This window comes from Mucor mucedo (assembly GCF_025094135.1).
Source record: "Mucor mucedo strain NRRL 3635 chromosome Unknown EV154scaffold_26, whole genome shotgun sequence".
Lineage (NCBI taxonomy): Eukaryota > Fungi > Mucoromycota > Mucoromycetes > Mucorales > Mucoraceae > Mucor > Mucor mucedo.
The window spans coordinates 318,676-335,417 of NW_026252310.1; the positions used below are offsets into that span (position 1 = coordinate 318,676).

The 16,742-nt window shown below is 38.0% G+C and overlaps 7 protein-coding genes across 7 annotated transcripts; 4 read left to right on the forward strand and 3 right to left on the reverse strand.

Moving 5' to 3' along the window:
• Nucleotides 1-194: 194 nt before the first annotated feature.
• Nucleotides 195-1,208, forward strand: EV154DRAFT_561563 (uncharacterized protein; the record flags this gene model as incomplete). The annotated part of the gene is made up of 3 exons (XM_051605680.1): nt 195-264; nt 596-720; nt 786-1,208. 3 exons carry the CDS (start codon nt 195-197, stop codon nt 1,206-1,208), a joined length of 618 nt encoding a protein of 205 aa, XP_051459736.1.
• A 799-nt stretch (nt 1,209-2,007) lies between these two features.
• EV154DRAFT_550086 (uncharacterized protein) lies at nt 2,008-5,429 on the forward strand (the record flags this gene model as incomplete). Its single annotated transcript, XM_051604906.1, has 8 exons — nt 2,008-2,072; nt 2,550-2,588; nt 2,957-3,007; nt 3,086-3,192; nt 3,250-3,265; nt 3,539-3,633; nt 4,460-4,581; nt 4,773-5,429. The coding sequence occupies 8 exons, from the start codon at nt 2,008-2,010 to the stop codon at nt 5,412-5,414; spliced, it is 1,137 nt and encodes a 378-aa protein (XP_051459737.1). The 3' UTR covers nt 5,415-5,429.
• A 216-nt stretch (nt 5,430-5,645) lies between these two features.
• Nucleotides 5,646-6,882, reverse strand: EV154DRAFT_502454 (uncharacterized protein). Its single transcript, XM_051600800.1, has 6 exons — nt 6,597-6,882; nt 6,261-6,530; nt 6,099-6,191; nt 5,970-6,038; nt 5,837-5,917; nt 5,646-5,801 (listed from the first exon to the last, which is right to left on the reverse strand). The coding sequence occupies exons 1-6, from the start codon at nt 6,850-6,852 to the stop codon at nt 5,686-5,688; spliced, it is 885 nt and encodes a 294-aa protein (XP_051459738.1). The 5' UTR covers nt 6,853-6,882; the 3' UTR covers nt 5,646-5,685.
• Nucleotides 6,883-9,855: 2,973 nt separating this feature from the next.
• Nucleotides 9,856-10,803, reverse strand: EV154DRAFT_502463 (uncharacterized protein; the record flags this gene model as incomplete). Its single annotated transcript, XM_051600801.1, has 1 exon — nt 9,856-10,803. A coding segment is annotated over exon 1 (906 nt), but the record flags the coding sequence as incomplete, so codon positions are not given.
• Nucleotides 10,804-11,441: 638 nt separating this feature from the next.
• Nucleotides 11,442-11,948, forward strand: EV154DRAFT_561568 (uncharacterized protein; the record flags this gene model as incomplete). Its single annotated transcript, XM_051605681.1, has 1 exon — nt 11,442-11,948. One exon carries the CDS (start codon nt 11,442-11,444, stop codon nt 11,946-11,948), a length of 507 nt encoding a protein of 168 aa, XP_051459740.1.
• Nucleotides 11,949-13,725: 1,777 nt separating this feature from the next.
• EV154DRAFT_561570 (uncharacterized protein) lies at nt 13,726-14,881 on the reverse strand (the record flags this gene model as incomplete). Its single annotated transcript, XM_051605682.1, has 2 exons — nt 13,726-14,414; nt 14,476-14,881. The coding sequence occupies 2 exons, from the start codon at nt 14,879-14,881 to the stop codon at nt 13,726-13,728; spliced, it is 1,095 nt and encodes a 364-aa protein (XP_051459741.1).
• Nucleotides 14,882-15,335: 454 nt separating this feature from the next.
• On the forward strand, nt 15,336-15,815 carry EV154DRAFT_479551 (uncharacterized protein; the record flags this gene model as incomplete). The annotated part of the gene is made up of 1 exon (XM_051598266.1): nt 15,336-15,815. One exon carries the CDS (start codon nt 15,336-15,338, stop codon nt 15,813-15,815), a length of 480 nt encoding a protein of 159 aa, XP_051459742.1.
• Nucleotides 15,816-16,742: the final 927 nt, after the last annotated feature.

The window sequence follows — 16,742 nt, forward strand, 5'->3', positions numbered from 1 at the left end:
ACTCTGATATAACGGGTTGTGGCACTGTGTACTTTATCTAACGAATACGACCCTTTAAATACATAAATTAAAATAAACAACTAGTTGGATCTATTTTCAAAATACTCTAAATTATATCTTTTAAATATGAAGCGTTTTTACTTAGTACATAAAGTTTGTTTTATCCTTTTTGTGTCTTACAGGGTTGACAGTAAATGTCCTCAGACTTTGATTTAATAGGCTGCGATACTACGCATGCGGGTACTCAAATTGAGAGTACAGGCAGTAAGCATTTCATGGTCCGAAGGCGGCAAATACTATACGCGGGACAATACTATTGGTCGGAAAAGAAAAATTTAAAATTTTGAACCTGCTTGTGACAATTTTTTCCCCCAACACCTAAAATCCAGTTGTAAAAATCCCGGACACACTTTCTTTTTTAGAATAAAAACTTCATATTCTCATTTTAATCATAATTAAAATAATATATGTCCAAAAATATTGGACTTTAATTATGAGGAAAGTGTGGTGGTCCAGTTTTAACGTTTCTCTCTGCTTAAAATTTTTTTATGGCATATTGAAGTCCAGATGCACTCTACTGAAATCTTTATTATAGAGGAAGGTGTAACTGCCGCAACTTTCCTGGATGGTAACAGCCAGTTTTGGGGGATCGATCTCCACCCTTTAACGGAAACATGGTTGTGTGTGAGGAACGCTGAAGAAGAAATCAAACTTCTTAAGGTAAGTAAAGCATTATCGTCAGATACATTTGAAATTTAACTTAAGAAAATATCATACCAAAACAGCGTGAAGCACACAACCTGAACTCCAATATTGAGGTGGAGATCAAGAGGCTTACCGAGGCATTGGCTCTCAATGGTGCCGAATTGGAGAGGGCAAATGATGCGGAGGAGAAACGGTTCTTGGAGGGTGTAAAAACCTTTTTGGTAAGACAGCTGGACCAGAGCAATAATTGGAAAACGCACTCGAAGCGACACCTGGTGTTGCTGAGAGTTGCAATTCCTACCATTACTGACTCTGGATTACAGTCTGACACTGCCAGACTCCTTGATCCGACCGCTGATGCCGATGAGGATGAGGAATCCCTGGATATCGCAGCGGAAGGCAATGAGGATGAAGAAGAAGAAGACGATGAAGAAGAAGACGATGAAGAAGAAGAAGAAGAAAAAGAAGAAGAGACTGCAGCTGTTGATAATGAAGAACAATAAAAAAATAAAAAAAAATATAATAAATAAAAAAAAATGCTCAAGCTTAACAATAATGTCTTAATTCCTTCATGGATCATTAAAAGCGCAAACTTTAGGCTCGTGTACGATCATGATAAGGGGCATATTTGTTGAATGCCGCCGAGGAAATTGATCTTTTACCAGAGATTTAATTATAAGCTCGGGCAAAAAAAAAAAGGGGCACCCGAGTATGGATTAATAAAACGACATTTTTTAGGCTCATACTTTTTTTTCAGCAAGGATTAATAAAATCTTAATTATATAAACGTCGAATTTGAATACACTATAAACCAGAATTATTTTAAATTCATATTACAAAAAACCATCGAATTACATTCAATATGAATTAAATACTATACTTAAATCAATATATAAATGTTTCATGGCTTGAGCGATGTATATAGTATACGTATAAGTTTTTTTTTGGATCATTTGTCATTTTGAAGCTCTTTTTTGACATTCATGCTACAACTGGAAAGACAATCACTAAAAGTATTAGCACCATCTGAAAGCTACAAGAAAATAGAGTATAACTGCATTTAAAAATACAAAATTAAACATACTTTTTTTTTTCAACAGGTATAACCACATATTATGCATAGGTTTTTAAAATACATAATTCGTTTTTAAGGATTTTTTATATAAAAACATGTATAGACAATATTTTTTTTTATTTTAAAGCTTATATCATATACTATATGTTTACAGGTTTTAGAAAATATCAAATAAAGAGTACTTTCATCAGAAGGGACTTACTCTACATGTAAAAAACTAATTTGCAATGTTACAGTGCGAAAAACCAAGAAATCGGAAAATGATCAAAATAGCACAGCGGCGCACCAAATGGTAAAATGTTGTTAAAACACACCAAAAACACACCATCATTGATTGCTTAAATGGCCTATTTAAGCAATCAATGATGGTGCATTTTGTGTAAATTTACAATGAATGATTGTTAAAACTCACATTGAATGGTTGTGCGTTATCTCATCCAATGGTGGTTTTTTACCATTATACGCTGTTTATTTATGCATGTATATGGACCTTTTACCAATCGTACATTGCATTATTATTCGCACAGATGCATCCCTTTTACAAATACACACTTGATATTCAACACTAGTTTATTAATTGTTCACATGTATATGGTGCTTACATAGGAAATATGGTTTAAAAAGACGTTTAAATTTTGTTTATAAATGATTTATTTTGAGATTTTAAACTGGAAGCAATTTTAAGTATACTATACGTCATCTCTAAAAGCTATAGGGAATTATTCGCGTGTAGATATTTACAGTACTCACATACTAATAACCTGCTAAGGAAGCAACAGAATCGCCTGACAGACTTACATGTATACAGGTAAAGAGCCATATAGTTCTTAGAAGTAACCTAGAATAAACAGCCTATGATAAAATACGGCCTAAAATAAAAAAAAAGAGCCTAAAACAAAAAAAAATAGCCTAAAATAAAAAAACAGCCTAAAAACAATTAGCCTTATATTTTTTTAAAATACCGAGTTATTGACAGTGAAGTGCTCAGCATCTATACAACATACAAATCAGAAAGACGTATTAAACTTCATAGGCAACCACAATTACCTTAGATACATCATGTTTTAAACATTTCTTGGTGAATATACCTAACAATTCTTAATAAGATAAGATGGGTACACTCACTAGCATTGTAAATTTATTCAAGTTTACCACCTATAACTTATGTTCTTGTAGTGTATTACATGAATTAAAATCTAAGAATTATTTTATCGAAAGTGAAAAAAAGTGAAAGTGAAAGAAAGAGAGGAACAGAGACAGAAAAAAAAACGGGTTTATGAATCTCATTATCACATTATTTTAAAGAGCGAATTATTCTTCTCGTCTTCTTTATTGCAAGGCCCACAACAGCCACAGGGCGATCTACTCCTATATTTGTAGCGGCACTAAACATTTCTTAGCAGTTTTGGGGGGTATGAAGCAGAAGTTTCACAGTTATAATGTTGTAACTTTGACTTAAAGCTCTGTAGGTGAAAAATACAGAAAGTAAGCCCTGATAACAGTAAGCGACATTCTTTAAGCTGTTGGTCTTGTCCAGTACTCGAATTCACTGAATATCTTTAAGGTTGTTTGGCCTCCAGCTTTCTCTCTTCGTGAACTGTAGTCTGTTGCTACCTTTACGTTTTTTTTTTTTTTTTTTTTTTTTTTTTTTTTTCTGAAGAGGGGGTAATAAACGATGACTTGTAAATATTCTTGTATCCAAATTGAGGAAAAAAAAAGGATTTAATTTTTTTTTTTTTTGATTGTGTGTTTTTACAGTCAATTGAGTAATTTTACATTTGTATGTGTAAAATATCAGCTGAGTGTGTATTTTCACAAAACCGTGCGCGGCTGTGTAGATGCAAAAACAAAAGGTTAAAAAGACAGTTAAAATTTACATGTATATAGAAACTTAATTTCTTTTGACCTGTATGGTTTTTGTATACTTTTATTAATAAGAATATCGTATAATGGTCAATACAGACACTTCCTGGATATGCAGATCCCTTGGATTTGATTGGCCCTATTTTATTTTGCAAGGAAATGTAATAACAAATCACTGAATTGGTTGTATGATCAACCCAATGATATTATATACCTCTAAATTTATATCCACATTTAAATAGTATATTTAGAATATAACTATAAAAAAACTGAGATCTTTTATACTTGAAAACATTTATTATTCTTTGTTTTTGTTGAATAATAAAAAGCAGTAATGATCGTGTGTGCTAAAAATAAAGCTAGAGATCGCCCATTTTTTTTTTAAAAAAAAAGGAAATTCAGAAAAAGTGAGGGGGGTATCCCAAAAAAAAAAATCGGACATACAAGAGTAAAATGTTTTTATCCAATCGATGAATAATTGCGCAATCGAATCATTTGTTCGGTCCAATAGAATTAGATAATTTTTTTTCTATTAGAAAGATTACAGCCCCATACCCTGCGAATGTCTACTTTTTCCTCCCCTACACTTTTCAACTTACATGGCATCCCACCTTTCTAGCATCAGGTAGTTTCAACATAGCATTCAAGTTACTATTGGACTTGAACCAAACGTATCAAAAGTACGATGTTTACTCCAATAATGTCTTTATCGTTTCACGTTTAGGCGGCAAGATCCTATCGTTTAAATGAAGTAAGTATAATCTGTTAAATTGACGTCTCATAGAAACATAACTAAATTTCAATAATTTACTTTAGACAGTGTATTGCGTTTGCTGATATATAGACGTTCCCTGCCTGTCGTTGATCTCTGGTTAGAATGTCTCGTTCTGTTTGAGACATTGGAATTTTCCAAACGGAGGAACATGTACATGGGGAAGGTCTGTTTGCATGTTGTACTTTGCAATAGCTATTAGTCAACACTATTTTGCTCAAATAAAATTCTGACCCTTATGTTCATCTGTACACATGTTTATAAAAGAAATACTACTTTTTTCTCTTTTCGCCTTTTACCTTTTACCTCTAACCTAACCTTTTAACCTCTTTATTATTGTACTAACCAAATCGATAGCTACGCATAATCCAAATGGCTATTCCCAGAGATTCCAAACCCGGATGCGACATAGATAGAACTCGTTGCCATGTCTGTTCAAGGGAATTTTCATCGCCATCTAACAGAAACAAGCATGCACTTCGGCTCCACAATACACCCACCCCTGCGAATGTTGGAAGACCCTCACTAGGTGGAAGGAAACAAGCTAACCATAGGTACTACAAGAAAAGTACAACAGAACAAGTCAGACCCAAGTGTGCATTGCTTTTGACATCAGCAAGAGAAGAATTCACGGCTTTGGACAAAGGGTTCTCGTTAGCGCTGTATCGTACTTACCTTAAACAATGGCATTTACAACTCGAAAAGTCCATACAGATTATGACTCTCCCATCACTCAACCATTGGCAAAGCGACTCAAGCTACTGGGAATTTTTGACATTCGAACTCGTGATCCGTTACGTACGGAATTATGAATTGTTCTTTGAGCATGAAGTCTTCTTTAATTCGACGTCTCCCCTGAGTGTTATATATTCTAGCAATAGCTACTCTCGCGAGCATATGGTTGTTTGTCAAAAGTTTTGGACTACCCCTATGTCCAAATTTAATTGTTTACTTAGAGCTTACTGTAAAGCTTTTATGGGATATTATCATGCTCAATAATAAATGGACTTACATATTTTAAATCAAATAAAACATATTGTCTTCGCATTATTTTACGAAAGATTAATAAAGTCTTAAACTAACTTCCAGCCTTACACAATTAAAGAGAGTAGTATACATTTTTGTGTTTATTTTAAAGACTCATACATTTTTGTACTTACTTCAAAGACTCATGGCATTCGATGCGCAAACAAATATAACATGCCATTTTTAAAAAGTAAATTTATTTTTAAAAAACAAAAAAAAAACAAAACAAAAAAAACATTTACCTTTAATGCTCGGCATCAGGGTTTGGAGGTTCTTCCATTCTCTCCTCCGGAAGAACAAATGAAATTTTGTTTCCATTTACGGCTCTCAGGACAGCCTTCATGTTGCTAATTGTTTGCTCTGAAGCGTGCTTTATAGGGATGCCCCGGGCCAACCACGCATGAACAAGTCAGCAGTTCCATCACAAAGCTTTTTGTAGGGAAAGGCTTTTGCATTTTCCGTACCAGGATGTTGTTCTATTAAGTAATAGTTAGTGTTATGGCAATTCAAAGTGAGTAAATGACTTACGGTACATCTGCAAAAGTCTTTCCCTGTATTCTTTTCTTAAAAGATTGGCGCTCTGGTCGTGGACTCTCGCTATTAATTGTAATAGTCATGTAAGTAACATATCCATAAATAGTTCAAAGTGATACGTACCCTTTTTACTGGCCCTTTGGGCAACTCCCAGACGTTGCATCACATTGTCCTGGATTTGTTGGCCCAAATCTTGTTTCAGGCCATTACAGTACGCTATAGATACAGTAATATTAAAAAATTAATAATTACTTTCAACACTCTTTTTGGGCGGCCCCAACTTACCTCCAACGGAAAACAAGTTCAACACGGGAGTTGGGAAGCCATCTTCCGAGGTAGTGGGCTTCAATCGGACAGAGAGCAGCAAGAAGTTTGAACCACAAATCGTATTGTAAGCGGTCAAGTGATCTCGGAAGGACCTGAGTGCCCGGGAATGACGCAAATACATCTCGTCCTCACTCAAATTGGAGTCGATCCGAGCACTCTTCACAAGTTCAGCCTTGTCTTCCGGTCCAAGTGCCTGGTACAATTGGGAGGCCTCTCTCTGGAAACTACCTTTTTAATATGTAAACAATCATGGTTAGTATTTAAGTGAGCATTTGATATAGTAAGAAAAGCTACCTTGAGGTTGGTCGCCAGAGGAAGAATCGGCTTTCTTTTCGGCAGCCAGTCTTTCAGTAAAAATATTGTAAGGACTTTTACGTTTGACTAAAATCAAAGAGGTTGCCGTATAATGAAAGCCAATCGAGGCCTCAGCCTCTGCCTTGGTGACATTTTCTTCTTTGACCAAGATTTCTGTTGTTTCTTGAATCATTTCTCTAATCTTAGCGTTAAGATCAATGATGCGTTGCTTGTTGATTTCTGAATAACTTTCCATTTTAAAATTTTTTTTGGTAAATAGGAAACGGTGAAGGGCAGCGAGTAAGCCCCCCTTGTAAAAAAAGAAAAAGAAAAAAAAAAAAAAAACCACAGTCCCCTGCGGTGCTGGGTGCTGTCCGGGCAGATCAAATGGGTGTGTGGCATAGTGACCGACTGATTTGAACTGATTAGTCTATTGTTCATTGTGATCCGAAAACTCGACATCGTTTAATACTAATCTAGTTGTAGATATACTACATGTACAGTCGTTGTTATATTTTTAGAATAAAATTCTTATATCTTTAAGGCTTATCCGTTAACTTAGCACCGTTTAGTGCAGTTATATAGCTGTATAGCATGTTTGCAGCGTCATATTCTTCATATAAGTAAAAACAAAGGCGAGGAATCTGTTGAACTTTACGACCGCTATGTTTTCTGTAACTATAAGGGCATCCTCAATGACTTAAGAAAGTAGGTGCTCTCAAGGTAAAATTCGAAAAGCCGGTGGACCCCTTTTTTGGGTGTGAACGGATTTTTTTAAATTGAACAAAAAAATAATTTCATCGATCAGGTGATGCCGTGACGGTTCTTCACTTTCAAATTTACTAAAAGACCTAACGTGATTTTATTAATAAAAAAACGGAATATTCCTTTTCGCTTATCTTTATTTTTTTTTAAAGTACCTATTTACCATGAACCCAATTGACGAAACTTTTTTCGATATAATGCAAGAGCAACTTTGGATGGGAAATGGTGCTGACCGTTTTGAAGACGAAGATCAATACTTCGATGCCGTGATGGAAGAAATCATTAGAATTGACGAAGAGTTCGATTTAGAAGAGGAAATGCTTGAACAAGAGGTTGCCATTGCCGAAGAGAACATTATTGCCGACTATGCTCGTCTTGAAGGCAACTATGACGTTTATTCCTTGTTCCAACTTTGGGTCAGAGAAACAATTTTGCATGCAACCACTTTAATCAACTATGACATCTTTTATTACATCTTCATAAGCAACCCTGGGATGATGACCCGAGAATCGCACAGAAGGGTTGTTAGAACCGAGCGTATGGACACGTACGAAACATACTGGACGATAAAACATCCCAACTTGAACGACGATCGTAACAGCCGCCATAGCTATAGAGCTCATTATCGAGTCAACAAGTCGACCTTCGAGTGGCTCGTCAATCGTTTGAGTAGATGTGCTGCTTATCTTGGGTCAATTCTGCGAGGTGGTTACTCTGTAGAAGTGCAAGTTGCGTGTGTGCTTTGGAGATTTGCTAACACGCATTTTGGTTATCGAATTGCCGAAACTCATCTTGGAGTAACTGCCGGATCATTCAATAATTTCACTAACCGATTTATTGATGCCATGTTGGAGATTACTCCCGAACTTATAACATGGCCCATCGAAGATAGACAGAGAGCTTTGAACAATGCTCGTGAGTTTGCAGAACTTGGTGAACCTGGTGCTACGAGACTTTCTGGTGTACTCGGTGCAATTGATGGCAAGCTGGTTGTGATCCAAAAACCAGCAATAAATGGAAACGCTTATGTCGATAGAAAGAGTCATGCATCCATGAATTTGATGGCAATTTGTGATGCCCGTACTCGGTTTATGTACGTAAAAACTGGGCATTCCGGTAAGTTCATGTGGAAGGATAAAAAAATGATACAGCAGCTTACCGTTTGTTATTATATTAAGGCAGAAACCATGATGCCAGAGTATTCACAAGCAGCGTGATTTATCACAAAATTTTGTTGGATGCGGCCAGATGGTGTCCTGCAAACACTTATATTTTGGGAGGTAAGTTCATTAATTATTTTAAGGTATACAAAGCATTAACGATGAGACCTAGATTCGGCTTACCCTTTGCTGCCAAATCTCATTGTTCCATTCCATGGCCGACGTGAAAGCACTGCGGAAGAAAAAATTTTCAATGCAACCTTTTCTAGTTCTCGAATTAAAATTGAACATGCATTTGGTGGGCTCACGTCCAGGTGGAGATTCCTTTGGAAGCACTTGTATATGCTCAGCGTTGATAGAATGGCTAAAACCATCATATCTTGCTGTGGTTTGCACAACGTTTGTGTAAACCAAAATGATATCGAAGAGGCAATTTTGGATGGAAACTTGTATTTTGAGGGATTTGTTGAGGCAGACCGTAGAAACCAATTTGAAAATGAAGTGAACTTCGAACCTCCGCTTCCTTTCCTCGGTATCGATACTACCATTGATGCTGCAGGTATGCGCCGTATTAAGGCAATGTCTATCTTAAGAAGAAACAACATCATGAGGGGAACAGATAGACTTGCTTAGTTTTCAAAAGGTTTTATTATATTAAATATATTTTTTATTTAATTATTGTTGTCAGTAGAAGATGAACCAAGATTGGTATCACTATCGCCTCTTCGAATTGCTGCAAATCTATTCATAATAGTCTCCATATCAGAGATACGTTTACGTCTATCCTCTTCCAAATCGGCCTCTCGTCTACTTCTTGATTCTTCTAGCAGTCGATATCTCTCTCTGGACTCTTGTCGTCTTCTTGTTTGCATATCTTCCAATGCAGTCTGTCGATTACGACTGACCCTTTGCAACATACTGTCAAGGTCACGAATTCTTTGCTCCCTTTCTTCCCGTTGTACCGCTGCCATTCGATCCATCATCTCTACACCGAGTTGGCGGGCATGTGCCATATGCTCCTCTGACAACTGACGAGCAGCCTCGATGGGATCAAAAGTTGACGAAGACTGCTCACCAGAAGTTCGATTATTTCTCGAAGTGCGGGTTGATCTTGGTGGAGGTGGTGCGGATGTAGGTGGAGGTGGAGGTGGTGCGGATGTAGGTGGAGGTGGAGATGGTGCGGATGTTTGTTGAGGTGGAGGTGGTGCGGATGTTTGTTGAGGTGGAGGTGCGGATGTTTGATGAGGTGGAGGTGATGCGGATGAATATGGAGGTGGAGGTGGTGCGGATGTATATCGAGGTGGGGGCGTTGCGCCTGTCGATGCTGGTGGTACTGCGGATGCTGATGTTGGTGTTGGTGTTGGTGGTTCGGTTGCTGGTGTTGAGGTTGGTGGTGGTGCGGATGTAGGTGGAGGTGGTGGTGCGGATGAGGGTGTTGATGGTGGTGCAGGTGCAGGTGCTGTTGATGATGATGGTACTGAAGATCCTTCAGTGGGGTATCGATTGGCCAAAGCTTTTTGGATCACAAGTTGATCGACTTCCGTAGGTGTCAAGTACGTAGTTTCGGGACCATCGGATCCAATGGCATCCATTAAATCAACGTCGTTTGATCTTCTATATGATCGAATGCCATTCTCCTCCATGTTGACGCTTTCGTAAATTACCTCAGGTTGGATGCTAGGATCATCCTGAGTGATCTTGGCAATTTCTTCATAGTATGGTATGTCTGGGACAGTTCCACCAACTCCTGTTTCTCTTGCTGCATTTCTGGCTCTGGTGAATCTGGCTTTCATGTCTTTCCACTTGCGTTGCATACTGAGATGCGTGACATTTGCTATAAAAGCCCTGACTGCATCGGTGTCTGCATATTCAGCCATCTTTTCTTTCAAGAGAGCTGCCGAATGAACCCAGATAAACTGTTTCAAGGCAGTATCTCCTCTTCTCAACAAGTGATTGTAGGTGCCTGCCATGATCTCAAGAAGGATACAAATTGCAACCTCAGGCCATACGTTGTATGGACGTGAAGGCCCATTGTCATCTTCGACATTAGCGTTGTTGTTCTCAGCTTGGGCATTGCTGTTGTTGACAGGAGTGGTGTTGTGCTGAACAGTAGGTTCAACAAACACAAAGGTGCCAGCGTGTCTGCCACGTCCGCGTCTACCTCCACGTCCATTTCCACGACCACGTCCGCGACCACGTACGTTGTTGGGTGTGTTGTTATTTGCTTCAGTGTTGTTCATAGTAAGGTAAGTGATAAAAAGTAGTAATAAAGTAAAAGGGAGGAAAAAAATAAAAATAAAAAAAATGTGGATTTAAAAACTTTTGTTATTTTATCATTTCCTTTTCAAGCGAATAATTTTGAATGTACCATGACTTTGATCAGATTTTTATTTCCACCCATATATGTATGTGTGTTATTTTGCCCATTTTTAGATCGCTTTTTCAAGCACTTCTTTTACTATTTTTGTAGAAAAACTGGGCAATTTATTTTCGGTTTCCGATCTTGAGAGCACCTAGTGTTGAATATCAATGTAGTAATATCTTACAGCTACTAAACGCAGAGTGTGAGCCTTCAGGCTTGAGCAGACAGTTTTGAATCTCAGAAAATAAATGATGTAGACTTCGACCGACTTTTGTGGACTCACCGTAAATTAATGTGTTAGAGTAGATTAATTTCGCTGCTAAAAGCAGTCTTATTGATTAATTTTTTATTGCAGTTCAGATATGTGTGGTGCAATATTCATACGACATTAAATCCCAGTACAATTATAATTGTACTGATGACGTCCATTTCGAGATCTTTCAATAGTCACCTAATTAAGCATCCGCAGTAATTACAAAGAAGCGATCCCGGTAATAAATGAACCTTCTTCGCTTTTTAACTTTATTAATCATTGATACCTACATCATATTTTTAACTATGTCCGATAACATCAGCTCTATCAGCCCAAACGTTTTTTATTTACCCCCAAGAGTAGACAAGAGAACTCCTGAAGAACGTGAAAGAGATAAGGTCGCTGTGGCAAAAAGTGCAGCAAAAGTCGAGGAATTAAAGTCTCGTTTGACGATAAAAATGCATCAAGACGACTTTGAGCCTGGGCAGCTTAAATGCCCTGATTGTCCCGTTACTTTCAGCAACAAAGCTAATCTTTACAAACATTTGGCTAAACAACATAGGACGCAGGTAGAAACCATCAAGGGGCGTTGCTACAAAGGTGGACGTCGTAATGCCAACCTCAGATATTTCGAAAAAAAGAAAATCGAAAAAACGTTGGCGAATCAAGATTCAGATTCTATGACAGCAACTCAGCTTCGTAATCAGAGATACTACCGCCAAAAGATGTTGAATGAAGCAGTAACAATTACGCGTGCTCATATATTAAGGGGTTTCAGTTTTAACCCGCAGACTGGTCGACTTTTTTTTTAATGTTTTGTGACTTCGAAATCATCCAATCAAAAAGACGAAAAAATTTTCATGATTAAAAAAAAACGCGACCAACTATTTTGTTGTTTGACTTTTTCGACTTTTATTTCGACTTTTTTTTTAACGATTGAGTTTGAAGAAACAGGAAAATAGTTTCACAAATCATGCAAAAATATTATTTATTCGAGTAAAACAAATCTAATATATCTCTCAGAACAAGTCGTTTTTTTTCTGGAGTATCAGCTTCCAACAAAGCACGGGTGTTTTTACGACGAAGTCTGACCTGTTCTTCATCTACGGACTTGTCTTCATCGTCATCCTCCCTACGCATTCCTTCAGAAATCCAGCTTTCATCCGCCTTGTCATTGACTGCTATCAAAAAGTTGTGAAGGATACAGCAAGTGTGAAGCCACATAGAAACCTTGCTGACATCCTCCCGAACACCGATCGGCATACGCATTCCACGCAAACTTTGAAAGCGACCTGTCAGCATTCCAATGCAATTCTCAATGTTGACACGAGCCCTTGCATGTCGATAGTTGAAGGCTTTTTCTTGTCGGTTGAGTTCGCGACCCTTGTTGTTCTTGATCACAGGAATGACTTTCTTTGTATGGGCATACGCAAAGTCAGCCAGCACGTATTCTTCACCAGGCAACTTCTCCTCTGCCTTGCGCACGAGAGGACTTCCATTCAATACGCGGGAATCATGGGCGCTGCCAGTATAGCCAGTATGGACCATCGTAATTCTTCTCTTGTGATCGCAGACAATCATGGCAGAAGTGGAATAAAAGGATTTGCGACACCAAAAATCTTGACGACTCCATCTAGGACTGTACTCAAAAGGAAACAAAGAGCCGTCGACAAATCCAACACAACCCGTGAAGCCGTATTTTCTTTCGATTTCATGCTTGATCTCTTCCTTCTTGGTAGCATCAGGCCATGTGAGATACTTTTTCTGAAGACATCCGATTACAGCAATGATAAAACGTTTCGTAAAAGTGACGACTGAGCCTTCTATTTTACATGTATTTGTTAATATATTTTACATATGATAGCTCATATTTATCGTTTTAAAAGACCTACCAGAAATACCAGCGTTTCTTGCAATTTTTCCAACAGAACCAGCATTACCATGGACACCTAATCGCTCCAGTGCAACCATCATCTGGATTTTCAAAGATGTCTGAGCTTTGACACCAGTATTACGGTAAACACGATGTTCACGGATCATTTCGTGTAAAATGTTGAACGATTTCAGGCTCATTCTAATTTCTTGTCGTACGCTTCCAGTATCGAGCTTTCTTAATAGACTGTACTTAGCATATAGATTGAGCTTGGGAACCTGGTTTCGGGTAGATAGGTAGCGATTGGACATGACAGCGGATAAAGCGACTAGAGAGGCGCTTGGGGTTGCGGTATCGTCATTGTCGTTGTCATCGTCATTTCGTGTTTCGTTTCTACGGATTTCATCCAAAGCGACCATCTTCTCGAGGTTTTTGATCAATAATTGACGTTCAGAAATAGCTGGCATCTTCTTTTTTTTTTCGATAGTTTTAAAAAATAAACCACTAAAAAAAAATAGATCATTAGTATATATATACTTGTGCCTTGATTTGTGTACCCCCAACTAATTATGTGTCATCAAATGTCACTTTCGTAAACCGATCCGAATCCATTAAAAAAGAAATGCAACTATATATTTATGAAATAAAAAAATGTTTATTAAAAAAAAATAGCTAATCCAATTTATTTACTTCAGCGAAGTACTCCTCCTTCGTTATCAACTTATGAGTAATAAGAAGACCAAGATTTGCCATTGCAGCCTGTCTACGTTCATGGGCTTTTTGAGCCCTATCAGCTTCCTCCTTGGCAATGAGGCGGGCTCCTCCCTCTCTTCCATTCGTTGGCGCCATTGTTGGTCAGCCAGGTCCTTCGCAATTCTTGCATCAGCTTCACGTTCATGCGTTCTTGCACGCTTCTCAGACAAGGCATTGGCTCTCTCGCTCGACTCTAAAACAGCATCAATAATTGAATTGCTTGCTGATCTTTTCTTTTTGTTAGGATCAGCAGAGGCAGTAGGACCATCAGACGTGGTAGAGGGAGAAACAGAGGGAGAAACAGAGGGAGAAACAGAGGGAGAAACAGAGGGAGAAACAGAGGGAGAAACAGAGGGAGAAACAGAGGGAGAAACAGAGGGAGAAACAGAGGGGGAAACAGAGGTGGCAACAGAGGTGGCAACAGAGGCATCACTTGGTACATCCAAGTCAGAAACAGCAGCTTCTCCATTATCAACACTCACCATTGCAATTGGCGCGAGCTCGTCTTCATCGTTAGTGTTTTTGTTGAACATAATATTTTCAACATTTTCGTAATCTTCATCTTCATTGAACGGACGAGCCTCACTTGCAGCAGTGTCGAAAAAGAAGGGCGCAATCTCTTCGTATTCCTTGCACTTCTTCTTGCAAACAGCTAAAATTTAAATTCATTTTATAAGTCATCGAAGTTAATGCATTTTTATATTATGGTTTACCTAAGATGGTTTGTTCTTGTTCTGCACGCTCCGTATCGTTTGAGGCACTGTTAAGGAGGCCTTGACCTGTCTGATTTCTCCACGTCTCGGCTACTCTATAAGCCTTGATGATACGGTTGATCTTGGATCGAATTGCGGCAGTATCACGGGTGGTGATACCCAACTTTTTGAATTCCTTCAAAATAGAAGTGAGCAAGGTTGGCTTCGTAATCTTTGATCCTCTTTCCCCTCTCCATGCACTGAAGTTGGAAGGCGTTGTAAGCCAATTCATCAAGACATCAATGGAACAAAGTCCGTCGGGATTCAACTCATTTCTGGTAAGATGATGGTCATTGTACCAAGTGATAGCTGCAGGAGCACCAGTAGAAGCGGCATGGGATTCGGTGTTGTTGTTGGAAGTAGACATTTGTTTAATAAGTAAAAAAGGTTACGATGGTTATGTCAACTGATAGTAATAACGTATTATATATACCGACTTTTCCTGGTGTAAAAAACACTCTTAATGTGTCATAACCACAGTCAGTTTTGATGTGTCATACTTACATTGACAGCTGATGTGTCATAGTTACAATGCCCTTAATTTTAATATTACTCATAATCAATATACAAACTCAGGAACAACTCTATTCGCTCGGATTTTTAAAAAAAAAGTCGTTCAAAAAAAATGAAAATAAAAAAATTATTTTGGGGATTCAGTTCTTTAAAATTTTGCAAGCTTTTTATTGGCTCTTAATTAATTAACCGAATCGTTAAAAAAAAAGTCGAACAGTCCGGCGGGTTAAAACTGAAACCCCTTATTGGATACACTTTTTGTGGATTTTGACGAGGAGCTTTCCAAATTGTTAGGCGATAAATTAAAAATGATCAGAGATTCCCGCAAATTCCATTTCACTAATTATTATGAAGACATGGAAGTACAATATAAGCTTATTATCCGTTATACAGACGTACCTGATACGTACCATAGCCGTATTGCCACTATCACAATTATATTAGATTTTCTTCACTTGGTTTTCCCTTCCAACATCAAGAAGGATTACGATGCAAAGCGTGTCGTACCAATGCTTGTCGGTATTGATGTGGAAGATATGCCTGAGACATTAGATTTAGGGGAATCAAACGAAAAGCACAAAGATGAATTAAAAAAATTCCTTTTCACAAAAAGTAACAACCTCGGAACATGCCGTAGAATCATAATGTCTAAGCTGACTATGGAGCTTCTTCACCGTTGTTTTGCTGCGAATGATTACATATACGCCAGTGTCAGATCAAATTGTATTTCTTTTCTTAGCCTCTTGGGTGAACCTTTAGTTCCTTCCCCAACTTCAAATACAGAATAAAAACTACATTATATCTTTTTTTTTAATAAGTTGATTTCCACTTAATTTGTAAGACTTTTCGATTCCCAGTCAAAAGCCCACTTAAATTTTAAGATTTTTCGATTCCCAGTTAGTCAGACGCCCACTTAATTCTTAAGACTTTTCGATTCCCAGTCAGCCAGACACCATTCTACTTTGATTCCCAAGGCAGAAAAAAAAAGACAAGCACTTCTCTACCACTTAATTTCTAATATTTGAAGCTTTTTGGTGTACATTGTTTGTTTCGTATACAAAATTCAAGTGTATATGGGCGTGCAATCAGCGCTAAAAAAATACGGGTGTGGAAAAATCATGGGTGTGGAAATGCTACGGGTGTAGAAAAAAAATATCCACACCCAAATATTTAAGTCTCAGCTGCTAGAGTCGTATACCGGGTGTGGATATCCCAAAAAGGAAATATTACCGGGTGCGCGTTAATGGCTTTGAATTAACATCACTTTGACGTGCACTTTGTGTAATAAAAAGGGCGAGCGAGTTCGAGCTATCGTATTCGCAACCGAGCCGAGCTTAAGAAACTTCGAGGGAGCTCGAGCTGCAAAAAAACGCATCCGAGCGAGCTTCGACTGGAACACGACCGAAGCTCGCTCGAGAGTTTCGATCTTTATTCCGAACACTAGCCGTACTCTCAGCTTGAATCTAATCTTGATCCCAACAAAGCAAGATTCAACGCCAAGTTCAGTGCACTGCGCCAGGTTGTTGAAAGAGCATTTGATATTCTTGTTGAAATAGTCGATTAACACAAGTATAAATACGAGACAGAAAAAAGATGAACTTTATTAAAAATAGGATAAAACCTGATATTTAAACCAGGCTCGGAACTTCAAAGAAGTCCCAAGTATATGTATATTATACTTCAACTACAACACTTGTGAAGCGATGGAGATTCCT

What these genes read in the sequence shown, in the direction of transcription:
- EV154DRAFT_502454 (XM_051600800.1), bottom strand. Translation starts at nt 6,852, where the DNA reads ATGGAAAGTTATTCAGAAATCAACAAGCAACGCATCATTGATCTTAAC. An exon ending in CTCTGGCGACCAACCTCAAG is followed by an intron (nt 6,531 to 6,596) that starts GTAGCTTTTCTT and finishes CATATTAAAAAG; the next exon opens with GTAGTTTCCAGAGAGAGGCC. An exon ending in CCAAAGGGCCAGTAAAAAGG is followed by an intron (nt 6,039 to 6,098) that starts GTACGTATCACT and finishes TACAATTAATAG; the next exon opens with CGAGAGTCCACGACCAGAGC.